The following is a 20,467-nucleotide window of genomic DNA, read 5'->3' on the forward strand; positions in this document are numbered from 1 at the left end:
CGGTACCTACTTGCATCTACTTGCACTTTGACGTGCTTTCGAGCTGCTAGGTTGGCAGGAGCAGGGACCGAACAACGGGAGCTCACCCTGTCGCGGGGATTCGAACCGCCAACCTTCTGATGGGCAAGTCCTAGGCTCTGTGGTTTAACCCACAGCGCCACCCGCATCCCTGATAATGACTATTAGTGAGGTACAAATGTTATCCTCTCTCTTTTCTCCCCTCCTGCCCCACCCTCAACTTAATGCACTTTGCTCTCTTAGCCTCTCCTCCTCTCATTATTTTGGTAGCTCTCTGTTATGTCATTTGTCAATTGTCAGCAGTAGCATTACAGTGCTTGCACTCTGTGGTCGTTCATGCCTCATGAAGCAGCTTATGCTCTCAGTCCAGCTTCAAGTGTGCTCTGCATATATGTATGTCATGCTTCCATCACTTACCACTGCAAATTATTTGCTAGCTAGCATAACCTCACAGGTATAATCACCTTTTACTTATTTTAATTTTTGCTTTTGTTTCTCCTGCTCCTTCCTGCATTCCTCACCCTCAACCCTCTCTTGCTTAAAAGTGTTTTATGGTTTTAAACCAAAATGCATTTTCTCTGCTCGGGCAGACTACCATGCTAGCAATACCATTTTTCTGCTTGAAAACCTTGTTAACTCTAAATCAGCAATCCTATCATGTCTGCTCCTGGCAGAGTAGAGGATGGTTGGCTGAGGATCCAGTTTTTCAAGTTGCCTTTAATCGTCCCTTCTCATCCTCTAGCAGGGCACACAGGCCCTACTGTCAGCTGAGCATGACCTGCTGGGAACCAGGGCTGGAAAAATCCCAGGCACCTGGGTGTCTGGGCTGCCAAAAAAAGAGAGGAATTTTAACAGATTTTCCCTGCTCTGTGCAGACCTGGTGCCTGACAACTAGATATTGCAGGCTCCTAAAAAATGTGTGCTGGCACCTAAGAAATTTGCATTATTTTCCCATCTCTGCCAGGAGCCATTTGTCACACTGCCCTTGACTCTTATTTATCAAGCCTGTAGCTGATTTTGTCCCCAAATCTGCCTAACTTAGTGAAGCTGTTGGCTTGAAACATGGCTGCTATTTACATAACGGTTAATTGATTGTGGCTAAAGCTAATTGGTCAACAGAGTGGATTGTCAATAGAGAGCAGTGATCGCATTCCACAGACTTTCATTGGATTTGAAGGTTTTTATAAATGGTTTGTTCTGCCACAAGACATGAAACCAAGTTGTATGTGTGTGTCTCCTGCTCCACCCCCCCCACCCACCCCAAATCAAGCACGCTTTAGGAAGAAAGCAGCCTCTACATGAGGAGGTTTAGTGGTAACACTGCAGGGGAAGAACCAAATCCTAGGAGTATGCTGCCCTTTCTAGAAAGCTGTGTTATAGAAACCATTGGTCAGTTTATCTTAGTACGGGCTGCCCTAACTGGCATCAGCTCTCCAGAGATTTGGACAGAAGTCCTTTCCTAGCCATACCTGGAGATGGTCAAGTACTTGCTCATTCACCATGTTATTTATAGCTCTCCTCCCTTAGCTGCTTCTTACCTTTTTACCTCCGTATTCTGCCTAGTCCTAGGTGACTAAGTCTTGCATTAGAATATTGGCCAAAACAGCTTTCCAAGGAGATCCAAAAAGTCACAGCAGCTGTGCTGGTTGGATCCAGAGGGAGGAAACCTCCAGGTGCGCGCACACACACACACACACACACACACACACACACACACACAAAGTTCTTTATTGTTCAAGAATGCCCCTGAGAGAGAACTCTGTTAAAAATGCAATCAGCTCAGTAAAAACTTATTCTTGTATATTAGAGGGGTCCCCCTTCTTTCTCCTGCAGTTGGTTCTTTCCTGCTCAGGTCTCCGAGATCTATTTCACTTGTGACTTATTTCAAGGTGCCAACAACGGCCATGAGCAAGACCTTGAGCAGAGAAATAGGCTGTAGAGCAGAGCAAGAGTATTGTTATTGTTACTGTTATTATTAAAATGTCTATACCACCCTTCACCTGAAGATCACAGGACAGCTTACAATCTGGGATAGGAAACCAGAAAAGACATGAAGGATTGTTTTGTTGCATTTGTGTTTATAATCTTGCCTTTTCTTCCGTGATGGGTTCCCAGCTGGTCTCCTCCTCTCAGGCACTACCAGATGTGGACCTGCTTAGCTTCCCCAAGGCACCTGCATTGTGTGCTTTGGATATTTTGAACTGTCTGGTCAGTGAAAGGCCAGACAGTGGAGGCTGAGCTGAAAACAAAAGAGTTTCTACCTCCGTATCATGTTAGTTTTTACAGAAAGGATATCTGTATGGCTTACCCATTTTGTTGTTTTTTTTAATAAATATTTATTGAGATTTTACAAAATCATAACAAAATACAGCAAGAAAAGAGAAAAAAGAAAACAGAAAAATACAAAATACAAAAAACAAAAAGTAGATAAAAAGAAAAAGAAAAAATCCATCTTTCCTTTTTTAACTTTAAAGCTCATTACCTTGTTTCCTTGACCTCCTCACACCTCCCCTTTTTGTATTCCCATTTACATAATCAAATCAGCAAATCCTTGCCCTCTTTCAATTTATCATCTTTAACTTTGTATCTTAACATATCACAACTCAAATATCTTCATCCATCAATTCATTTTTGCATACTCTTTATCACTTTATCACTAATGCCACTTATTTTTAATCCAACATCATTTTAGCATTCATAAATTTTACACTGTTTCTGTAGATAGTCTTTAAATTTCTTCCAGTCCTCTTCCACCAGCTCCTCTCCCAGGTCTCGGATTCTGCCAGTCATCTCCGCCAACTCCATATAGTCCATCACTTTCATCTGCCATTCTTCCAGGGTGGGTAAATCTTGTGTCTTCCAATACTTTGCGATAAGGATTCTTGCTGCTGCTGTAGATGGCTTACCCATTTTGACGTCATGGATGTGGGAGAGGTTTGTCTTCCCCAGCTAAAGGATCCAGATATGATCCAAGTGTGCAGCTAGGCCGAATACACTCCTGTTCACATCAAGAGGGTCAACGTAGGAGTCATCCATGGTGTGCTGGACTTGTAGGTATTTTCAGCAGTCTATGAGAATGTCTGTAACTGGCAGTTCCTCAGGGTCTTGGCTAAGTTACCCCATTTATTCTCAGCAGTGGTGAGATTGACAAGTAGCCTTGTTCACATTACTTTTAGATAACATCCGTGTACAGACCTGGTTTGTGATGCATAAGGCAGTGTAACTTTATGAAAGTGAAGCATGCAGCTCCTGATTTCTACTTGTAGAGATGGGGTTAAACTAGCTGAAGTTTGCTCCAAATTTTTCTGCAAGCAGTCCCCCCCCCCCCAGTCGCTAAAAATATAACCCCCAAACATCTGGTTATTAATTGGGAGACTTTGTCACTTCCCTTTTGAGAAAGCATTGCAACTTCTCCTGAATCTTAGTGAAACAAAATTCCAAGACTTGGGTTCCACTGGTGGGTTCCTGCTAACAAATTGTCTTGTAAATGTGAAGTAAACTCACTTGGAGAGGGACCATATGGCTCAACTCTGGTCATTAGTAATTCCTCTGCTAGTGTCTGCCTTTCTGGGTTTTTCTTTTTTTCTTTTTGGACGTAGAGCATTTCTCTACCTAGCCCACACATCACTTCCAGCCGGTTGGCTTGTTACCTCATTAAAAGTTCCCGTTAGCTGTGTTCTGCTGTGACAGAATTAATGTTCCCCGCCCCCACCACCGACAGGCTGTAAAAGGTGTGGAACTTGGGCGGTAGGTTTTGGACTATTTAAAGTTGCCTTGAGTTGCTGTGTGCTATATTGGTAGTGGCTGAGAAGAGAGTGGAGAGGGGACCACAATATGTGGGGGCTCTTCTTTCTTTCTTTCTTTCTTTCTTTCTTTCTTTCTTTCTTTCTTTCTTTCTTTCTTGCCACATCTGTTTGCTGAAACCAATGGCATGCAGGAGACCAGAGGCATGGGGACACTTAATGGGTTGAAAGCAACAGGAAGCAACTTAATTAACAGAGATGTAGCTATGCATGCACACACATGCTCACACATATATATACACAGAGGTCGGGGAGAGAGTATTTACAGACAGGTGTTGGTAAATTTTGCTTCTGTGCTTCAGAGAAGTTTTTTCAACTTTTTTTTTTTAAAAAAAACATCCTTCAGAAAGATGTTTGTTACGAACACAGTTGTGTCGCCTCTTGGCTGTCACTTGTGTCTGCATGTAGGATGTTTGCTTTGTCAGAAACACCGAGTAAAGGCAACATTGCTTCCTGCAAAAAAACTCAAAACCCGCACAATTTTGGCTGTATGAGGCAGCTGTTGTTGCACAAGGAGATAGAGAGGAAGGGAAGGGACATTTTATGAGCTCTGGGGATCCAGGACTACAACTGATTGTTTTGTTATGTTATGTTTTGTTATTTATTTATGAAAATTACAGAGAAAGAATAAATTAATAATTACACCTGAATAAAGAAAAAGAAAAGGAAAAAAAGAAAAAATACGATAATAAAGGGGGCGGGAATTAATGAGATACACAAAATTGTTCAAAGGATACAAACCATAATTTGAGTATTCTATACAAAAGGCTCCCAGAAAGAAATTATATTTATATTTCTTCTTATCTTTCTTCCCTTACATTCACTTGCTTTCTGTTCCAGTAAACTTGTTTGAATCCCTGTTATGTTAGTTGACTTCCCTCTCTCTCTTTGAGGCTTCGACACTTCTCATTGGTTACCAACAATCTGCATTCCTTTATTCAAATCCATTTTTTTCCATTAGTTATGAAACTGATAATTTGGGGGCATTTTAAAAAAATTGCTTTAAAAAAATATATACAGTACAAACATTCTTCCAGACTTTAATATCAGGATGTTCCATGCCTTTATTTCTGATTTTTATTCATCCCTTAATACAGGGATGTTGGGGGCTGGACTATATGGGGGGGGGGGAATGAATGAATTCCTATGCCCCACAAATAACCCAGAGATGCATTTTAAATAAAAGCACACATTCTACTCATGTAAAAACATGCTGATTCCTGGATCGTCCGCATGCCAGATTTAGAAGGCGATTGGGCTGGATCCGGCCCCTGGGCCTTAGTTTGCCTACCCATGCCTTAATATGACCTGTTTTTCAGCCAAGATTGGGTCGCCCTGTATTGTTGATTTGAAACCTATTCTGTTCTGTCTTCATGTACACAGAGGGTGATTATACCCACTAACAAAGCTCCGCCCTCTCCATCTTCAGGCCTGTTGCTGAGACTGGTGGACTGAGCTGTGCATACATGGGGTCCTTCTGAGCACATTAGAATCCCCCCCATTTGCGCTCACTAAGGGTCTTCAGAAAGGTTTTCTTCATATGTTTGCTCTGACCTGTTGCCTGGCTCGTTACAATGTTAGCTATCCTGATCTCTCTTATGAAATTGTCGCAAGGATTTATAGAGTACCTGTGGCCCACTCAAATTGTGTCCAAGAATTGGCAGACACAGCAAAAGAGAAAGAGAAAGTGACAAGATGGGTGACACCTGGCTTGAGAGCAGTATATGTGAAAAGGATCTAGGAGTCTTGGTTGACCACAAACTTGACATGAGCCAACAGTGTGACGCAGCAGCTAAAAAAGCCAATGCAATTCTGGGCTGCATCAATAGGAGTATAGCATCTAGATCAAGGGAAGTAATAGTGCCACTGTATTCTGCTCTGGTCAGACCTCACCTGGAGTACTGTGTCCAGTTCTGGGCACCACAGTTGAAGAAGGACACTGACAAACTGGAACGTGTCCAGAGGAGGGCAACCAAAATGGTCAAAGGCCTGGAAACGATGCCTTATGAAGAACAGCTAAGGGAGCTGGGCATGTTTAGCCTGGAGAAGAGGAGGTTAAGGGGTGATATGATAGCCATGTTCAAATATATAAAAGGATGTCACATAGAGGAGGGAGAAAGGTTGTTTTCTGCTGCTCCAGAGAAGCGGACACGGAGCAATGGTTCCAAACTACAAGAAAAAAGATTCCACCTAAACATTAGGAAGAACTTCCTGACAGTAAGAGCTGTTCGACAGTGGAATTTGCTGCCAAGGAGTGTGGTGGAGTCTCCTTCTTTGGAGGTCTTTAAGCAGAGGCTTGACAACCATATGTCAGGAGTGCTCTGATGGTGTTTCCTGCTTGGCAGGGGGTTGGACTCGATGGCCCTTGTGGTCTCTTCCAACTCTATGGTTCTATGATTCTTTGATTCTATATTTTGCTGAGCAATAATGACCCAGTGGAATGATTTCCAAAGACTGGGCCCCGAAGCCCTAGTGCAGTAAAGCTTTATACCTGAGTACATACATCCTAAAACATGACATAATCGTATATAATTGCATATGGCAGCAAAAATCGAACCAATGAGCACATACATAAGCCTTTCCCCTGACCATGTAAAGAATACTCCCCAACTTCTTCTTTCCTCAGATGGTACATCAGCCTGACCTTTTCCCCAATTTACAATAATAAAGAGGAAAAGAAACTTAATTTTGTCCATTGATAATACGGATAACCCCCACACAGCATCTGCTTCTGTCTAGAACATTGTGGTTAGCGTTTTCCTGTTTTTAGCTGCTGAGGAGCTTGCCTGGACAGAGGAAAGTGCCAGCACATCAGATTTATTGCTTCCTACTATGTAAGCGAGATGTTGAGTACATTAGAAGAACAAGGGGGAGAGAAATGGGGCAGAGGTCATTTTTGGATTTCTAAAATCTAAGCATTTAGCTCTGCAGATTCAAAATCAGTTGGATACACAGGTATATAAGAATCATCATAAAGATAGATGGTTATATATGGATATATATGGATAGATGATTAGATAGAAATCATAAGGGTAAAATTCATCCAGGTGATCCTGCTACAAAATTGTTTCCAAGCAATTGCTTTCCTTCCTCCGCCAGAGCCTTTCCATTCATGAGGCATTACCATTTATTTCCCTTCCCAAATCCAGGGCTAACAGAAAACGAAGCCAGTCCCGAAGGCATAAGACACAGGATCAAAAGTTGCTTGGGGTTGCCATGGGGATGGAGACTGCCTTGGATGAGGTGAAGGTGAAGGAGGAGCAGAGGAGAGTCCCAAGTTTGGATGAAGAGGACAAAAACAAAGCCTTGGATGGCAAAGAGGGTAAGGCTTATTGGACATTATCGAACTCTGTATCATGAGCATCTAAGCTCCCATTAAAAATGTTTCTTGACCCTCTAGATCAGGCTTACATTTTAGCACTCACCTGCTAACCAGAGTCGACAAAGAATTGCCTGGTGGAGACAGGGACCGAGTGCTCTATCTCTCCCAGCACAGAAATGTCATGAGCTGCTGGAAAAAGAGGCGTTGCTGTCTCTCTTCAGCAAGTGAGTAAATAGGACACTGGAGTTTTTGGAACACTTCATGAGCATGATGCCAACGGGCTTTCTAAGCAAGCCTTGACTATGTTTATGCCCTACTTTTCAGCCAAGATTGCCTCCCAAAGCAACTTTAAATTAAGTTCCATACAAAGATACAATATAATTAAGGATATGTTGGCGGGGGCAGGGGGGGGGCATTTCTTATGGCTCTTGGCAGTGGATATCACAGTCCAGGTGCCAGACTCTTCCTCTAGAGAGAGATTGGTAGAAGGGGCCGCAAATGGACTCAGTGGCTCACTGATGGCAATGATCCCAACCCTCTCCCAGTGATCTAGAGAATCTTCAAGATAGGACCATATGAAACCACCTTAAAACTGATTAAAACTGTTAGGGTACCTGACTGGGAATGGCTTTCAAGATCATTCCCAGCTTTACGACACAATATCCTGACTTTATGGGTGCCGGCAGCTTGAAGTGTTTCTGGTTGCCCTCTTTCTTTGTCCAGCAAGGGTACAAACCACAGAGCAGCTGGCTTAGCATTGTCCAAACCAGAATTCATGGGAGAAAGGAAGTGCGAGTGTGGGTCTGGGTGTAATGCTAATCTCTGGGTTCATTTTCCCCTGGACCAAGGGGGGAGCAAAGAGAGTTTGCTTGAGCTGTGTGAACCAGCATACAGCTCGTGCACATCATGGTGAAAGCAAGCTGTTCTTTGCTGCTTCCCAATTTTGCCCAGATGCAGCCAGTGAAGCCCTTCAGAATGACACCTTTGAGGCCCAAGGGGGCAAAAGTGGGGCAATTTCTCCAGAATTCAGTTGTCAAATTCTCATTGGACATTGTTGGTTCTTTTGGAGAATACCATGGCTTCTTTGCCAGAATGAAATCTATGCTTGCTGAAATATATCATCATTTACTATAGCCATTAAGAATTCAGCCTAAAATAGGCCTTGGAAGTTTCTTCCAAAGCTGCTCAAGCTTTTCTAAAAGACATACATTTTTCTTCAGTACTTTGGAAAGGGTGGAATCTCTCATCTGTATGGCTGCTACACCTTTCATTAGAACAAGGGAGGCTTGTGGAAGATTCCGAGGGGCGCAGTGTAATCAGCAGCAGCATTTATTTGTTTGCTTATATATCGTGCTTCTCTGCGAACAGTACCCTGAGTGGCATGCAGCATAACCACAAAACATATAATCAATAAGAAAGCACAACACAATTTCTAAAAGCAATAATAAAGAGCATAATACAACCAACACTTAAAATCCCGCTTGTAAGCTTCCTACAGCCACCTGGTTGGCCATTGTGAGTATAGGATGTGGGACTAGATTCACCTTCGCTCTTCTCTAGCTTCAGGCCCCTTCTCATATTCTTATGTTCTAACACCAGCAATCCCTCAGCTTGTAATTCCACTGTGTGGAAATGTAAGAAATTTGACAGGCGGGTAAAAAACTAGGTGGTGAGAAATATATATTACTCTGATTGGTCATAAGGGAGCATTAGTAGAAGGTGAAAAATTCTTAAATTCTTCATTTCCATTCTTAAATAAAATGGCAGGAGGCGATAGTTTGCTTATGGCTACTGAGAGCCAGGTGTCTGAGCAGGACTTCCAGTGTTAAAGCAGTGTGACTTCTTTATCCTGCACAACCCTTTGCCATTCGTTATTTTTCTTTCATTTATTAAATTGGTATACTTCCCTTCACCCACAGATCTCAGGGCAGTTCACAACATAAAAACGGCTAGCAGAAATAGAATAAGCTAGTTTGCGGTGGGGGGAGGGAGCCCTTCTAGTTGTAGAACTTAGATTTCTATCGCAAAGGCTCTGCTCCATTACTCCTCAGACTGTGGGTTGAGGGACATTAATGTGTTCTGAAAAACACATTTAATTAAAATTAAGTCTCCTGAGAACTCAGAGAAGAGGCTGCCTACTGCATCTCAACATGTTTCCCTGTTTTGCATTTCTTCTGTCCAAATAGCTTATGTTGAGTGGGGTGGGGGAGATAATTTTTTCATATGCCTTTATCAGAAGTGATTGGATCATCCAGTCATTCATGACACAGCAGAATTACCTGTACCTAGGGGAGGTATGGTCATAAGCAGAGCAGGTGGGCTTCTCTGAGAATGGGTAGCTATTAACTCCGTAGGAACTCAAAAAGTTAACCCTCTTTAACTGCAAGAGGGAAGCATGCCTTCAGTTTAATTTCAGAAAAGAAGTGTGCCTTTAGCAATCAGAGGTTTGGGGAATATTCCTCCTCTTTCACTCTTGCATGTGTGTAGTGTGTTTGTGTTTAATAAAATACTGATTTTTTAGCTTCTTTGGGCACTTTTTGAAATGAAAAGGCAGGGTAAAAAAATTGTTTGCAAACATTGCACTGTACAACCCTGATTTAATTGGGATCTGCCCATGTTTCTTTTTTCAGTAGCTTGATTCTGCAATAATTTTGTGCGGGAAAGCCAGGAATGCAATACACTGCTCCCAGTCCTTGTCGCTCCTAGATTTTGTTGGACCCATTTGTTTTACTCCTTAGGCAAGGAGCCACTGGTGTGCGGCAAAGGAGTTGCACAACCAGCGCAAGTGACTCCCTGCCGCTCCATCTTGAAAGAGCCAACAGCACATTGAGCAGGACGTGCTTGGCTTCTGTACGAGCCCCAACAGTTACAGCATGGAATAAATGGCCTGAAAAATGCCGATGTCTCCTGGGGGGATGAGAGATAAGTGGCACAGGCAGAGCTGAGGAGCCTTGAGAAGAGAAGAGGGGAAGATGAATTGCTGTGTTCAAGATGAACAGCTTTTAAATTGGAGCTGAGCCCCGCTACTGGCAACTGCTTAACTGCCTGCATCGGTGGGATGGAGACTTTTCTTCCAGCCCTGTTACTGAAATTCTGACTTTGTGGCTGAGTAGCTTTTGATGCTGCTTCTAGGATGTTGCTGTTATCAGCCTGGACTTACTTATTTTCTGTTGAAACCTTAGGAAGCTGTGCTTGTTTATTGTGAGCTCTGGAGTAGAGAGCCAGCCTTTTCTTCAGGCTCCCACTCAGACCTTATAAGTAAATGTGCAAAAAACCACAACCCTAAATTGTGTGAAGGAAATAAGTGTCAAGCAATTCATCTGTGAGTAGCGTCAGACAACTGCAGAGTATTTTTATGGCCCTCAAATACAGTTCTCATTCATGGAGATGGTTGCGTGTACAGTTGCCAGTCAATGAAATGTACAGAAATGAAGTGATGTGAATCCGTCCTTGGAAAAGAGTTAGGAGTGCAGACTCCTCTCCATGATCTGTTTCTTCTGTGAATCTCTTCATAATTAGGGCAGATTCCCCTCTAGAAACAGAGAAAAGGAGACCTTGTGGATTCAGACCAAAGGCTCAACTCGTACTCCAGCATCTTGTTCCCCACAATGGCCCACTAGATGTTTCCAGAAAGCCCATAAGCAGGACACAAAGGCAAATTGCCTTCATGGGCCTGTTGTTGCTCTCAGCAGCTGGTATTCAGTGACATAATTGCCTCTGAACCTGAAGGATGTATATAGCCATCTCAGATAGTAACCCTTGGCTGTTGACTAGATTGATTTAAGCTCTTCTGAGAGGGTAATGGACTCCTCCACATGGAGCATGTGGGCAGCGGTACAGCATACTCCTGAATAACAACCTGACATGGGTCTGGCCTCAGGCAGCAGGCCTCTTTAAGGAAAAATATTGATCACCATCACCATACCTGTTAGGTGCCAAAAGACAGGAAGCATTGGACAAAGAACCCCAATAAAAGGGCCAGCCCGCCACTCCTCCCCATCTTGCCTGCCTGGGGATTTTAGAATGATCAGAATTGTTCCTTTGCTGAAGCAAGGTGTACCCCCAACACCGCCCATCAGCTGAGAATGCATCTTGATCCAGCAGAGGAGCAATCAGCTGGTGGACCATGCCTTGCTCAGGGAAGGGGACTGGTTCCCATTCAGCTCTTCCCCAGCCCTGCTCTTTGAAGCCACCTTGCCCTGCTCCTTTCAACCTCTTCAGCAGAGGTTGAAAGCAACAGCTCAAGGATGCTTGCAAAGAGCTTTGCAAGCCCCCCTGCTGCTGCTGCTTTCATCCTACCAAATCAACTGTGAGGAAAGGTTACAGCATTTTGGGGGCTTTATAGTTTAGAGGGAAAGGTGTGTAAAAGGAAACAGATCAGATCAGATAGTTTATTGCGGCCATAGGCCCATATTCAATAGATCATACAGCAAAACAGGTATAACAAAGTAAAATTAATAAATTAAAATACGTTTAAATCAAGTACATCTCAAATCATAAATTTCTAAATTCCATTAAAATAAGAACAATATAGGGCTTAAAATATCAAATTATCAATATAAATCAATATTATTTAGGCAAAATCAATAATCATAGAGTAATCCATTTTCCCTCTTATAAGCTAGTACTGTTATCAGAAATCTGGCAACAGAAAGAGACCTGCTCGGATCAGAATCTTGCAGTAAATGTATTAGCTGTGTAAAAGGAAACATGCTAGAGGTGTATAAAATTATGCATGGCATGGAGAAAACGGATAGAGGAATGTTTTCTCCCTCTCACGACGCCAGAGCTGGTAGGCATCCCATGAAGCCGGAAGTTGGAAGATTCAGGACAAATTACATTGTTCACACAATGTGTAGTTGAACTATGATATTCGTCAACGAGGCCCACAAAAGTGGATGGCTTTAAAAGAGAATTAGATCTACAGAGGATAAGGCTTCTGAGTGCCAGATGTTGAGATCACTAGTGGGGAGAGTGCCAGTGTGTTCAGGGGTAACCGACCTGCTAATCACGTGATGTCATAATGACATCAGATAATTCCCAAAAGTTGGCTTGCCAGAGGTATTGGGGAGATAAAAGGTCTGGTCCACCAGGTCAAAAAGCTTCCGCACCCCTGCTCTGAAATAGTTCCACTTGCCACCGACTGTTGCCAAAGCCACCTGTTTAGAAGTCAGTGAAGGACAGTGCACTGTAATCGCAGGAAGGGGGGCAGCTTCCACCCCCCCTACCCAATACGGAGTTTAAATGCAATCTTACATTTTGTGGCCAGGGAGAGATCCAATTTGACTTCTCATTTGATGCATTCATTTCTCTAAGGAAATTCTAAATTCCTTTCATGCAGTGCCTCAAAACCAGCTTTATCTTGAAGTATTGTTTACACAAATGCACCCCTGACTATTTTTGGCTAGATCTCATTAACTTTTCTTTATTTTATTTTTAAATAAATTGGTGTAAATAAGGCTCTTGGAATAACCGGCTTCTGGGAAATGTTGTGACACAGACTTCTGCCAGCAATAGGCTTCTGCAGGGGGAGTGTTAACAACTTCATCTAGCTCCGAGCTTACTCATTTCGTAGAGCCCCATGCTGTGCTTTGGCTTAGCTGATCCCGCTCCCCGGGCTTTGCAATGTGTTAAGCCCTGGCCTGTAGCCTTTGCTGGGCTTTAATGTCAGCATCTCAAGATTGGGAGGCGAGCTGTTAAATCTTCCTGATCGTGGTTACAGTTCCCCATTTCTCTTTGCCTTCCATCTCACTCCCCTTTGAGTACCCTATTCGTAAAGGAGAGTGACCTTTTATAGTTGTCCAGACATCTTGTAGGTGAAAAACAATCTCTCAAGAATCAAATTGTGTGTGTGCGCGCGCGCGTTCGCGTTCGTGTGTGTGTGTGCTGAAGGGGTTGGCGCTTTCTCAGTGGAACATCTATTATTTACTGTCCCTTGAATGGACTTGATAACTTTATTCATGAAGCTACTGGGGGAGGGGGAATAAAGTTCCATTAATTCACTACAAATGCAATAAAGGCAGCTGCCATCATGACCCACTGGAAGGCTGGCAGAAATTTCAATTTGGGGGTGCATGTGTACTGGAATACTCGGAAAACAAAGTGGCAGTCGGGGGTAGGGAGTTCTCTTTTGTTTTATGGGTGGCCCTCTGTCTAGATGGGAAAATACTGAGGCATCTATCTGCCTAGTGAGTGTGCGTGCGATCTCAAAAGTGCACTCGTGAGTTGACAGTGGGGAGATAAAATGGATGGTGGTGGCTTCTGAGCAGGGTGGGGGCACTGGGCCCAAGAGATGAGAAGAGAGGATTGGGAGAAAAAGAAAAAATGCATCACTGGCATTTTGTGATAGACCCCAGTTCAATGCCTGCCTTGATTCATGTCCTACGTTGCTGCCGCTGCTTTCGGAGACCTTGCAGGAGAAGCTGTTTGGCAGAGAAGTGATTTAGGGGTCTCTGTTCAATGCCTCATTTCCCAAGTTTTGTTGACTGCCCAGCGTGTAATGGCAGGGCTTATGTGTATGGAATGAACTTAAACCGAGTGTCTGACTGCTGGGCTTGAAGGCATTGGGGAGCCAAGACTCATCTTTTGCCACAAAAGGAGCTCTTGCCTGTTCTTAGATCTTTTTTTAGAGTAGTAGAAGAAACTGAACCCCAGCAATCTGGAAACCACATAGAAACTGAACCCCAGCAATCTGGAAACCACAGAGGTTAATGTTTTTAAAAAAAATAAAAATAAAAGATGGACTATGTTGAGTTTTATAACTTCTTCTTGGTCACTTCTGAGGCTTTGTTCATTCTTCATTCTCTCTGGCCTGACAATGAGCATTCTACTTTCTCATCACTCACTTAGGCCGTGTTTGCATTAACGGTTACTTCAGTTTGTGCCTTCCCTTAATTCACATTAACTCCTGTTCTCTTCACACTGAGAGAGGAGATGAAAGTCATTGCAGGCTTTCGTTTAAAACCTGCCTGTGTTCTTGAATCATTTGTACTGGAAGCACGTCTTCACATGACTTCACTGAATGTCACCCGTCTTGGGAACAGGTGAGGAATGTATTCTTCTACACAAGGAGGGTGTTGGTAGCACAGAGATGGAATTAAGAGTTTTAGCAGAAGCTCTGCTTTGTCTCCCTGCACCATCAGAGACTTCGGGAAAGAGGGTGATTTGGTGTGTTATATAAAATCTGGAGAATCTCAGCATTTTTAAAGGCAGTTTTGACTGGTGTTGTATTTGTGGAACTTCAGCCCCAGAGAGATGTGACGAATTCTGCCCTGTTTTTCATTTAGATGCCAGGTTAAGACTTCCTGGGCCAGGTTCAGCTAAGTTTCCCCCACCCAAATCTCCCCAAATCTGCTTGGGCAACTTGGGAAAACCCCCAGAACAGCACACTGGGAAAGGAGATATTGTTCTGTCTGCCAAGCAGAAATGCTTGCACTGGTGGAACAAATCTTCTTGGTGTGGCATAGAATTCCATCCCCGGTGTTTGCCACAGAGGTGGTTGATTTTAATTTTTGGTAGATTTAATGGGTGCTGTATTGCTGATATGCTTTAGTGAGGTTGTAATCCACCCTGAAATCAATTGTTGTGCAAAATTATTATCAATTTTCCAATTAAGCACCAGCAGCATGCTGATTTTTTAGCCCTTAAGGCTAGGTGACATGGGTCTAGGTCTTAAAGCTGAGTATTTAAGATTAAATACTGGTTAGGGAATGTTGATGATAATGAATTGTGAATCTGAGGCAGGGATCCTTCTGTACAGACTTTCTTGGGTGTTAAGATCAGCAGAAGTCCATTTGGGTAGTTTTGCTGCCCTCAGAAGTTCAGGTGAAAGTGGCCTGGAAGAGGGAATTCTCTGTGGTAGTCCCTATGTTGTAGGATTCCTTCACTGCAGAGGTGTGTCTGATGATTTAAATGTACAGATTTGGGCAAATGCTACACCCTGGTCTTTGACTCCTGAAATGTGTACGTGTTCCTGTGACTGGAACTTCTTGTAAATGTTTTAAATTATGAATTCTAAATCACCGTAACCTGGCATGGGAGCTGCTAGTGAAGGGCAGCTAATAATTACAGTTATGGGGTGAAAGGAAGAATTTAATGTGAGGCTTTGTTGTTGTGAGTTTGGCAGTAGCCTTGTTGGAACTGATCGTCTTCTTTTGTCAAAACAGGTGAATGCAAGCCAAAGACCCGAATCCCAAAAGTAAAAGGAGAAAGGAAGAAGAAGCAGCAGCACCCCCACCCCTTGCCCCAGCCACCTCAGCGCCCACTGCAGCAACTTCTGCCTCCACTGTTACTCCCACAGCCACCTTTGCTGAAGCAGCGGGAGGGGCAGCATCAGGTCCGTTCGGAGAAGGGGGGGCCTGAAGCCCAGTCCCCCAAGTCTGCATCAGTGGAAGAAAGCATCCCCCCAATGCCTGCCCTCGATGCCCTGCCCCCCGAAGCTCCTGGTGAGGAGGAAGGGTTGAAGCCACGCCGCATTATCCCAATGCTCTTTGTGGTTCCACGGCCCAAAAAGACATCTTCAGAAAAGAAGCATGCCTCGTCCCAAGACGTTCTTGAGAGGTTCGTCACACAAGAGCAGGTGGCCCCCTTGGATCTTGGGGTGAAAGATGAGAGCGGCGAGGGAGAAAACGCAGATGTGCCTGCTGAGCCTAGTAAATTGCAGGTAGTGTTGAGTGTGGTGGGGTCTACGTAATGAACGTCTCGTGGTTAAGCAGCCAGGTCAGGGTATAGCAAGTTTCCCTAGGTCCTCATTTGAAATTCCTTGCACCTCCAAACATAGTGGACAAGGAAGCAGAAGCAGCCACCACAATTCCAAGCCAATCCTTGAAAAGTTGCATAGAGGCCGCTGCACCATAAACTCCTCAATTTCCCTATATGCCGTGTTCCATGTCCACGCTGGACAGCCTGCCTCTGATGACGCACAGTGAAAGGCTTACATTTCAGAGCCCCTGAAATCTTTTGGGCAGCCACTATTTTCAAACACAGTGGCCTCCACTGTTTAACGTTGACTCTGGTTTCCTGTAAGAACCTGGTTGACCGATAAGGAAGTTCTATGAGTGACAGTGCTGTGGGCTTCTAGTCTGTTTATAGGATGTTTCAGGGGGCTGGTTTCCTTTCTTCCTGGTGTGTCCTTGTTCTTCCTTCTGCCTCCTTCTCTGCTCATGTCACGCTGTCTTCCCTGCCCAGAGAGATGTAGAATAGGTTTAGCCAATATTGGTTGAACTGTCAGTCCCTAGTAGGGATGACATGAAGGGATTCAGAGTGTTGACATGCTGCTACCAGTATCGCCTGGGCTAGCACTCAGGTTGCATTCACAGAACTGCCGGACAGACCCATCCTTCCATAAAGCACTCCTTTTTTTAACAAAAGAGGATTGATGCAGTGCTTGGTAATCCATGCTGCTATCACTGCCAGTGCACTGTGGAAGCTAATTGTGCAGTTGTGCCTGCTGTGGATTGGTTGTGTGTCCTGTGTGTAATCAGCTTGTAGACCTGTGCTGGTGTGAGCAGAGTCCCAAGTCCAGGCTTCAATATCTCTCTTTTTCCCCGCTCCAATCCCCCACATCCAGGATGATGAGACTTCTGTTGCCTGGTGCACAAGGCTGCTCTTCCCAAACAAATCCGGCCAAGATAAATGTTTTTGGCAAAATCTTCCGCTGCCTTATAGCATTCTTTTTTTTTCTTTTTCTTTTTAAAGACAAATGCAAATCCAACACCTCCTTTGCATCTCTGCAAGATAGGTCACTATTGGTTCCATTTCACTGGTGGGGAACAGAGTGCTTGGGTCTACACAGTTCAGTGCATAACAGACCTGAGCCCAGGGAGAAGCCAGACCTCCTTGTCACTGGAACAACATGGGTTCTCTGATGAGATTGCCTTTTTGGATCATAACTTAGTCTTCTGATTGAAGATGCAGCATTGATAATCTGTTGATGCTTGGATTGTTTGTGAACACCATGTGCTTAGCTTGCCGGGCTGGGAAGATGATGACAGGAATGGCTTAGTGCTCGCCCATCCCCAAACACCTGATTATTTCTCAGAGACATTAATGCTGCTTTCCCCCTCAGATGAATCCAAACATGAAATAACCTCAACTGTGAGGACTAAGAATCACCCCCCAAGTGAGAAGGCAGGGAAGCTTAGTTGACCCTCATTCTTTCAGGCCATCTAGGTATTGGCAAGCTAGTACAAACATTTTTGGGCTTGCTTGCAAGGCTTGCTTAGCACTGTTCTTAGCTCTTGAGCACATCACATCCCTTCTGTTGTTGTTTTTTGTTTTGTTGGTTTTTTTGCTATCCTGTGCTCCAGCAAAAGGAATGCTCCCTGCCTCAGCCAGATAATTTACACACACAGTTCAAAAAGTTGGACTGAGGGGAGGGACTTGATGCTTAGAAATTAAATGATGGCAAATAGGAAATTTGCTGTATCTATTTTTTCAGCCACACATGTGGTCTGTGTGCATTTGCACATAGTGAGAGGACAAAAAGGGCACCTTGTGGGCTTGTAGTCTGCAGTGTCCTGACAGAACTGCCCTGTTGTAGCATTTTCTCATGGTTTGTGTGTTACCCGGAGAGGAATTATGCCAATTTTGAAACAGTGTGCTTTGAATCAAGTTCATCAGATTTTAATGTTCAGTGCCCTCACTTTAAAAGGAGTTTGGGGTTTTGTATACTTAGTCAATCTGTCTACCCTTCTGTAAATCACCTAGTGGCTTTGTAAGTCTTGTGTTTTTGGAATTCCTTTTAAATTGGGCAGGCATTGAGTAGAGGTTTGACCTAGAGTTTGACTCTTGCCAAGTGGGAATTCCCCCAGTGATATCTCAGAATGCGGTATTGGAATTGGTGGCTTCAGACAGTTCATCTGAAAGTGCAGTGTGATCTTGTCAGGCTTATAGGAGTTTGAAATGGCTTCTTGTTGAGACAAAGCCCCATCAGCTCACTGGGCAGACTCTTCTTTCTGTGTGCTTCTCATCTGACTCTGTCTTTGACCTGTTGTGTTTGGCCGGTGATATCACCTTCTTCTTAAGCCTTTAAGTGGCTCACTCAGTTGGCCTGCAAACTTTTTATTTATTTTATTACATGTATATTGCATCTTTTCTTCCAAGGAGCTCAAGGTGGCATACATGGTTCTTCCTCTCCCATTTTATCCTCACAGCAGCCCTGTGAGGTAGGTTAGGCTAAGAGACAGTGACTGGCCCAGAGTCACCCACAGAGCTTCACAACTTGAGAGGGGACTAGAATCCCAGGTCTAAGTCCAGTACGCTAACCACTACTCCACACTGGCTCTTCACATGACTACCACCCCTGCCTCACCCACCCCACATTTCTCTCCAAGCAGAGAGATTTGCTTAATGACACTGTCATTTATGTTAATGTTATATACTTTATATCATGTTGTTCCTTGAGTATAATATTTCCTCAGGGCCCAAGAGGAGTGACCTTAATAAGGGAGCCATTGATAGGGAAGAATTTGTGCTTATAAGCAAAGAATCACTGTACCGTTGTTGAAGTGAGATAAACTTGAAGTAAATCAGGCAGATCTCCAAAGCCCAAGAAATTTGGGGTCCTCTTGTTGTGTGTTGTCTGTTTCTCTGTCGAATTGTTTGTCTGTGTTGAATTGTGTGCCCTTTTGAACGCTGCATTCCTCCCTCAGCCCCTGGAATGTGAACAGGGTTGCCCAGATGAGTGTGGTGCAGTGTAAACTGAGTGGTTCAGGATGTATTATTATTTTTTTCTAATGTGGGGAGGTGGCCATTGCACATTCCAGTGTAAGTAACGCACCTTCACCTGTTGCAGGCAGTCCTACGCTCGGATGATATCACCTTGTGGAGGATCCCTAGAAGGGAGAGGCGGGAGTTGTTCAAGCGAGTTAGCGGCAAGCCAGCGAGATACGCTGCAGCTTTGTTCACCCGTATGGTCCCCCCGGATGAGCTGCGGAGGTGGCGAAGCACTGTTAGCTATCGCGGGGGCAGAGGGAAGCGTGCTCTGCCACACAACGTGGTTGCCCGCTTGAGGCACCTTTTGTACAAGCAGTACTCGGACATAGTGGCGGCTGACTGGAGAAAAATCCGGTTGAAAATCAACAAGATCCTTTGGGCTTAACGGGGCCGCCTCTGGGTGCCTCTGCCCAGTCCTGAGTGGCGCTGGAATGCACTTGGCTCTTCATGGGAGTTCTCCATGGCTGGCTGCGCCAGATGCTTCCAAGAAATCAGACTGTGCTGCAACGTGTTAAGTGCCTGATGCCAAAGCAGAACTCTTGTTTGCCCGTGTTTGTGCTGCTGGCCAGCGCATGGGCGGAGCAGGTGCAATGTTTTACACTGTCTGGCTGTGAAGTGCCTGTGGCTTGTAGCCTGGCAATAAATGGTGGTGTTGCTGTTTTCATTTTCTTTCTTTCCTTGTGGTCTCTTTTGTCCCCCTTTGAGTTTTTAGGCTGGTATTCCGTGTCTGTTTGATGTAAGACCATCTGGCTGAGCATTAGAAACAAATGGAACCTATGCTTGGGAGCCCCAGGTGGTGATGGAGGGCAGCGCTTCCGATGTGGCAGGAGGGCCTGTGAACATACGGTTTTCCCTGGCATAAATACCCCATTGCTCTTTAAAGATGGGCATTTTTTACTGTCAGAGTTTCTGTCCCTTATTGGCCCATGCAGCTTTCCACTTTTTGCGCATGCTGGTGTCACAGGATTTCCTTAAAATTGTACTCCAAGAAGAAGAAGAAGAAGAAGAAGAAGAAGAAGAAGAAGAAGAAGAAGAAGAAGGAGGAGGAGGAGGAGGAGGAGGAGGAGGAGGAGGAGGAGGAGGAGGAGGAGGAGAAGAAGATTGCATTAGTAGTGTTATAAGAAGCTGGAGATAGCTAGGAGCAGAATAGGGGGGGGTGAGGGGGAAGTTTGGGCCTTGAACGAAATACACTTTGAAGGCTGCAATTATATTTTGGGGGTGATAGTGGAAGCAGGCTGAAAAAGTGTCAGCTGTCATAGAATAAGTCCCCCCCCCCCCAGCCAAGAGCAGGGCTGCCATCTCAGGGGAGCATAGAGCTTGCAGTCCCACAGAGAAACAACATGTGGCTGAACTACTTGGGAACTCCTTGCTGACAGACGTCGTTACTTCAGGGTATTGTCCCCAAAAAGGTAGAACGAGAGGTGTATTCCAGAAGAGCTCTTCCTCTTTGCTGCCAAGTGGTGAAGAGTTTTTATAAAAATGTGTAACTAGGAAATAACTGCAGGGCTGTCTTAGTTTGTAGTGAGTCGTCCCCCCCCCCGAACCCAGAGCAGCAAATACTGAACCCCCTCCTGCAGTTCCCCTTCATACACTGTCCCAATTCTCAGAA

General features: G+C 44.4%; 1 protein-coding gene across 3 annotated transcripts in view; it reads left to right on the top strand.

Moving 5' to 3' along the window:
- KDM4B (lysine demethylase 4B) overlaps nt 1–20,467 on the top strand; it is a 186,542-nt gene that overhangs the window by 123,900 nt on the left and 42,175 nt on the right. For 2 of the 3 annotated variants that reach the window (XM_081846063.1, XM_081846064.1), the window contains exons 10-11: nt 6,971–7,143; nt 15,309–15,805. In XM_081846063.1, the coding sequence (XP_081702189.1) occupies nt 6,971–7,143; nt 15,309–15,805 (670 nt within the window). Of the gene's footprint in view, nt 1–6,970; nt 7,144–15,308; nt 15,806–18,937; nt 19,528–20,467 lie in introns of those variants that run through there. The other variant, XM_081846065.1, reaches the window with a different exon arrangement.

This window comes from Podarcis erhardii (assembly GCF_964252035.2).
Source record: "Podarcis erhardii genome assembly, chromosome: 18".
NCBI classification, from domain to species: domain Eukaryota; kingdom Metazoa; phylum Chordata; class Lepidosauria; order Squamata; family Lacertidae; genus Podarcis; species Podarcis erhardii.